The sequence below is a fragment of the Mercenaria mercenaria genome, chromosome 19 (assembly GCF_021730395.1).
Source record: "Mercenaria mercenaria strain notata chromosome 19, MADL_Memer_1, whole genome shotgun sequence".
In the NCBI taxonomy this organism is placed as follows: Eukaryota; Metazoa; Mollusca; class Bivalvia; order Venerida; family Veneridae; genus Mercenaria; species Mercenaria mercenaria.
The window spans coordinates 6,269,001-6,275,864 of NC_069379.1; the positions used below are offsets into that span (position 1 = coordinate 6,269,001).

At 34.9% G+C, this 6,864-nt stretch overlaps 1 protein-coding gene across 1 annotated transcript; it reads left to right on the forward strand.

Moving 5' to 3' along the window:
- Positions 1–1,708: 1,708 nt before the first annotated feature.
- Positions 1,709–6,492, forward strand: LOC123542677 (uncharacterized). The gene is made up of 6 exons (XM_053532074.1): positions 1,709–1,780; positions 3,292–3,363; positions 3,975–4,077; positions 4,315–4,415; positions 4,817–4,885; positions 6,053–6,492. The coding sequence occupies exons 1-6, from the start codon at positions 1,709–1,711 to the stop codon at positions 6,224–6,226; spliced, it is 591 nt and encodes a 196-aa protein (XP_053388049.1). The 3' UTR covers positions 6,227–6,492.
- Positions 6,493–6,864: the final 372 nt, after the last annotated feature.

The following is a 6,864-nucleotide window of genomic DNA, read 5'->3' on the forward strand; positions in this document are numbered from 1 at the left end:
TCAATGTAAGCAACTACGGCTTAGATAAGTCAAGTGTTCACGAAACAATTTCAAGATTAGAGAGTTACACCTTAAGAACAATGGATGATCCACAACTAGCTATTGTAACGAGCAGTAAACCAGTTGACGTTGTCGTTGGAAGTATGTGCACGTACGTCCCAAACCACGCTAGAGGCGGAGGTTGCGATTCGATGTACGACTCACCAATACCGGTTACATTTTGGGGGAAGAATTTCACTGTTCCTCCTTTAAAACCTAAAACCGGTTACTCTATTCGTCTATACCCTAGAACAGAAAACACGACTGTGAATATAGAATATTACAACAATACTGTGCGCAGGAATATAACTTTTAAGAACATGAAAGAGTTATTGATGGGAACAGACCCGACAGTTATCCTATCAGATCAACCAGTAAATGTAGTGCAATATGGATTTACTGAAGATAGTGATCATGGCGATGATTTTATGACGTCAGTGCCTGCAGTTACCCATTTCAGCAATGACTACGTTTTCGTGACACCATTTCCTGACAAAAACCTTACCAACCGATTGGCAATTACCGTAGCAAGGAGTCATTTGGACGGACTTCTGCTCGGTGGTAAAAACGTATCACGTCTACCGTTCATTGGGAAGTGGACTCCAAGCTCGCCTTTCAGCAACTATACGTAAATGTTTGCTATTAAAGTTACACGTTTAATAACACAGATAAATCTTTTTATTATAAAGTGAATTTCTGAAATCAATAGTTTTAAATTATTTGTAGTATATTTTCTAAACATCGTCTATTTAGAAAATTTTGATTTTTTAAAGACGTTTTGGTGGGTTTTGAAAATGTAACCTATATACAGGTATATGGGTATATTTCAATTTCAGAGTAGTCATACTCGAAATACAACCGGGCGTGCATATACTTCGACACAAATTAGACGTAAAATTCGCGGCATTATTGTACGGTTTGAAGGAGTACAATGGATTTGGACACAGCTTGGGGTTTTCCTTCCCAGTTGAAACTCGTAAGATCATACTGCAATTTAATGTCTTATTTTATATTTATAGATTCTATTGCTGGCTAGTTGTCAAAACTATTTGCCAGTGGTCCGTTGGAGGGCTAGTAGTTTTGACTATTGACCGACTGGCATTTAATAAATGTTTCATTACATGAGATGAGATCTAAATCTAAAAGATTGTTAACTTAATTTTCAATATTATCCCTGCAAACCTGTTATGAACTATTGAACGGTCTATATCACAAACTATGGACTAATGATTCATGTAATTATAAGTAATATGTTAAGATAGATTTACTTCGTTCGTCTATGGTTTGTAAATCTAGATTATGAGCAAAGGACAAACAGTAGGGGGTTTAAAGTGTGACTTTAAATTAACATAAGTGGATCCTCTATTTTCAACATGTTGCACGTTCGTGTTTAAATCGACTCTTACAGTATCATTTATTTGGTATCGTCTTTAAATACATCAAAGTCCCATTAGGCTTTAGATTTGGTGTTTAAAACAGATAAGTCAGTTGTTCAAGTAAAGAGTGTGCTTAATGACATGGTTAAAGAAAGCATCTCTAGTTTCACTTTCAATATTACACATGATCTTATACAATATCCAACAAAATAGGGACAATCAAAATAATAGACTCAGTAATACTTCTTACTAAAATGTTTCAATTCTTTGCCTTGTAGCACGTACATGTCAAAATGGCGGATCTTGTACAAGAGACGGAAAATGTTTATGCCTTGCGGGATTTACCGGCGACAGTTGTGAACACAGTTTGTAACTTATTCTAGTGTCTCACTTTTCTTCGTGTTTTTAATTCAGCACTGCTACATTTTGTCTTTAATCAAATGACATTATAAAACAGCGTATCTTTGTAATCAAGAAACAAAGACAATAACTATTTCGAAGTTCTATTATTTAACAAGTCGATTATTTTCCATTGAAATTGATAATAACCAGTTATTGAAAGGCTTGCCTGCAGTAATAGTCAAAAGAAGTGTTGCTGGAAGCCCGAATTGCCGAGCGCCACAAGTGTTGACTAGTGACCGGCAAGCTATTCAAGAAGTGTTATATTACATGACAACAGAAATAATGTTTCATACTCTTTCAAGTTTTTAATTCAAATACATCATTTTCATTTTGGTACTTTTTCTTTGACATAAATTTTGTGTAAAATTATGCATACCTAATTTTATAAGACGATTGCCAAGTTACTTATACATGTATGTATATATATATATATAGAGAGAGAGAGAGGGGGGGAGAGAGGGAGGGAGAGAGAGAGAGAGATCCGGGAAAGAATTGCATAAAGGAGGCAGATTTTCGGACAGTTTAACTGTTTAAACTCATTGAAGGTTAATAATCTTTATATAGTAAAACCTGTGCAAATCACTATCTCCTGACAAGGGCCACTGCTATAAAACCTTTATTGAAATGCAAGTATTTGCCCTTGCTGTTTAACCACAAATAGTGTAGAATTGAGACACCATTTTGAACAAAGATAATTTTATTCATTTCCCACAGATGGACTTTGCAGACAAGTTTGACTGTATAAGGTAATTTGATCAAAACAATGACATTTCAGTGTTACATCCTGATGACTTGGTCTGCTTTGACTGTGACTATACAACAGCATTGTCGTACTGTGACAGTATAAAAACGCGGAATAAACCAGGTATAAAAATCAACAATTACTGAATTCTTTTAACTTGAGGATGTTTATAAATAAAAGTGAGACACTTATAACACAACTCTATATATAATATATACATATGTATTTAAATTGAAGTTTTTTTCAAGATTTGGCAAAACTTTTTTATTAAAAAAACAGCATTTTGTTAAAAACTTACTGACATATTTTATACTGTTTCTATGTAATTCCAAAACATTCGCGACACCTTTACTATCATTTTTTACCGTTTACTTCTTCTGCATGTTTGTTTTGTCGGCCTTTTGCTGCCTACATATTCTGTATAAGAATTTGCTCGGCCTTTATATTGCCCATTTATTATCTATAAGATTGTTGCTCGGCCTTATTGTATTTTTGTCTTTGTAAAAAGTTTGCTCGGATCTTTGCTGCGTATTTGATCAGTGTAAGAATGTTGCCCGGACTATTGCTGCCTTCTTCTTTATGACACAATGACTGCTGCTCGACATTTTGCTCCCTCTTTGTTCTGTCGCCCGGCATTTTGTCGCCTATATGTTCACTTTTTGCTCTGTGTAATACTGCTGTTCGGCGTTTTGCTGCCTATTTGATTGCACTACAACATTTAATTCTCTCCAGATGTGCTATCTCCAGCGGACAAATGGTCCACATGGTCATATTCACTACACATCGGGCTGCACAGACATGCAGGTGCATCTAATTACTTCAATATTCATTTTAAATCAGATAGAGATATATTATATTTTACGCCGCTTATGGAAATGACCAGAATTAAACAAATCGACTTTTTCGGTAAGAACAAAAAGAAATATCCGTTTCATCTCTTAAGTAAACGTCTACCTTGAATTGCAGTTATTATTCTGCAAGATCCAGATATGAACTATGCATCCTTCCCCGTGGATGGTAGTAGCATCATTTTGATTTTAAAGAAAGTTTTTCCAATGCAAATATTTTGGCAAACGAATTGTATTTTTCCCGTAATTGTTAAAAGCAGGCAAACTCACAATTTATAAAATTGTTTTACTTTAGTAAAGAGAAATCAAAAGAACGGCAATTAAATTTGACAGGTGAGCCGCGCCATGAGAAAACCAACATAGTGTGTCCGCGCAGTTTGGTCAGGATCCAAGCTGTTCGCTAACAATTTCTCCAATTCCAATATGCTTTGAAAGCGAACAGCATGGATCCTGACCTGACTGCGCGGATGGATCCATGCTGGTCGCAAACGTACTATGTTGGTTTTCTCATAATGCGGATCATATATTGTAGATATTATTAAGTTGCTTTCATCGAATTTTACGAAGGTTTGCACCCAACACAATCAGACGAACGGACGAACATCAAATGACATGTGTTTGCAATGTTGCGATGGAAGCTTCTGCAACTCGCACGGGTGCGGAGATAATGGTTGGTGAATTACACAGGAAGTTATTTTTTACACTTTTGTCTAACAACGTTTCCGCTCCTCATCGTAGCTATAACTTCCATTTTATTGAAAGTATGAGGCGGAAAGTGACCGAAAAATAATAAGAAAACTTAAATAATGCACCCGGGTCTACACTGTGAGATATTTTCTATTCATTCTATCTGAAAAATTTGGTATACATAAAGACAATAGGCAATAAATGAACTTTACTTTTTAAGGTTTCCCGATGAAAGAGTTACGTGGGCCGATATGTCTTGATTGTAGTTTTGCAAGTGACCATAAAGCGTGCGATAAAGTCACAATCTGTGGTCTTGATGAGGTAATAAATGTTTAAGTCACACAATCTGACAAAAATGATGATGAATTGAAAAAAACAAAACAAAAAGGATCCTACCTATCATAATATTTATTGTTGAATAATCGGAGATGATAGATAAATACAATCACATTTATGGCAATTTCCGACCGCTTGTTTTAGCAGTCCACTTGTTTTAAATAACCAGTACGCTTACTTCCCATTTTGACATTATGTTCTAATTTCAAACTATTTTAAGCAACCACTTGCCTCATATAGACACTTTTTTGTTACCTCCTTGGTTGACTTTCAATAAAAAGATGTACTAGTAATGTGTTGAATGTATTTTGATATCTATTTCTTGAACATAAAATCAATATGACGTCGCTTTAACATTTTAATCATATCTTTTTAAATACTTTTAGCTATGCCATATTGAAGAACTGCCATGGGGAGCTAACTCCATATTTCACCTCGGTTGCAAATCTAAACGTGTAAGCTACAATAGATATATCTTTACTAATTATTTAGAGGGTAGTTCTACGTATTTTTAAGTTCGGTCTGCATTTGTGAACGATAAACCTAGTTGTTAAACCAATTGAAAATGGTGGACTCTTTCCTAGTGTCTAATTTGTTGATCACAATCTTTGAAAGGTGAACATAGGAATGGCAAACATATTTTCCTATGAGATAACTTATGTTCCCGTAAAATATCAATTATCTTTGCTATATTACGGTATCTTTAATGTATTAATCGCCAAATATAGGTATCTTGAATGTGTTAATCGCTTTACAATGACATCTTTATTATATATTAGTCGCTACATAATGACATGTTGAATATATCAGTCGCTATAATTATAATGACATGTTAAATGTATCAATCGCTATATTTATAGGTTATTAGCTTTGTATCGGGAAATATGCACGAGTTCTTCAGTGGAAGAAGCTCCTAAAGTCGCGCAATATTCTTCCGCTGAAGAACAAGTGCATATTTCCCGATGCAAAGATAATAACCTTTTTATTACATACGCATATACACGTATAAATATTATGTAAATATCATAAGTATGTTCAATGGCCCGAATAGGATTGACAATACTGAACTAAATAGAAAAAATAGTGCAACAACACACACTGAATTACGTCACGCACCCGATATGAAATTCAGGCGTCAGTGTATGGAAAAATATTGACGTTTCCGGTACCAGTGTAACTTAACGGGGAATAGAAACGAGTATGTAATAAGTAATTTTATCTTGAATGTGTTAGTGGCTATACAATGGCATCTTGAATGTATTAGTGGCTATACAATGGCATCTTGAATGTATTAGTGGCTATTACAATGGCATCTTGAATGTATTAGTGGCTATACAATGGCATCTTGAATGTATTAGTGGCTATACAATGGCATCTTGAATGTATAAGCCGCTATATAATGGATGGCATCTTTAATACGTTTGTCGCTATATATAGCACCTTGAATATATTAGTGGCTATATAATGGTATTTTGAATCTGGAACAACTGATACGTATTAGACCTTCCTGTTTTAATGTATAAGTTTCCTTAAAATGGCATGCTTTATGTATTACTCGCTTTGTAATGGCATCTTGAATGCCATTATATCAGTCCCTTATGAATGAATTTTGAATATATTAGGAATGCGCATTGTGGACTGGATCACCCGCTGATTATATAGATGCGTCATTCGAGGGTCAGGGCGCAGAAATGCAGAGGTCGGTTCCACTGTGCAAGACATGTTGCCAGAACGACTACTGCAACCGGAACTGCACGAGTCACAACAACAACAACCAAGGGATTATTGTTGGATAATTTGGTGTTTAGTTAAAGCATTTATTCTAAAAAAATGAATAGCAAATTAGGGATAGGTTTTCATTTACAACTTTTTTAATCTTACATTCTAACAAATTGAATTAAGAAATTTTCTGTTGATCCTTTTCTCTTCTTTTTACCGTTTGCGTTGTATATGTACCAAACTCTACAGAATTGTTTTGAATGTATACGTTTATATGTTAAAGATATGAAATATCGATATAGCTAAAACCAATGACTTTAAGGCCGCGTCCGTAGAATCAGCTGATTCTGGTTAATTTTTATTCTTTTATAAAAGAAGTATTCAAAGGTAAAAAAGTCCTTTTTAGCTTATCTGATTTTTGAGAAAAATGTCTACGAGGTATTGTCCTCACTTGATCGTCGGCGTCGGCGTTGATTAAACTTTATGTTTAGGCCCTTCTTTTCTAAAAACCTATAAGAGCTACAGCTTTGAAACTTTACACACTTGTTCATCATCATTAGGTGACTCTGTAGGCCAAGAACTATAACTCCAAAATGCACTGTGTCAGAATTACGGTCCTTTTTGTACTTGGAATTTCTGAACTGTAACTCATTTCTTACATGCTGTCCAGCACTATCCGATGTCACCCGTAGGCGGTGCTCTTGTTATATTTTAT

Coding starts and splice junctions, on each gene's coding strand:
- LOC123542677 (XM_053532074.1), top strand. CDS start 1,709: ATGGCGGATCTTGTACAAGAGACGGAAAATGTTTATGCCTTGCGGGAT. Junction 4,078..4,314: donor GCACGGGTGCGGAGATAATG/GTTGGTGAATTA, acceptor TTACTTTTTAAG/GTTTCCCGATGAAAGAGTTA. Junction 4,886..6,052: donor TCGGTTGCAAATCTAAACGT/GTAAGCTACAAT, acceptor TGAATATATTAG/GAATGCGCATTGTGGACTGG.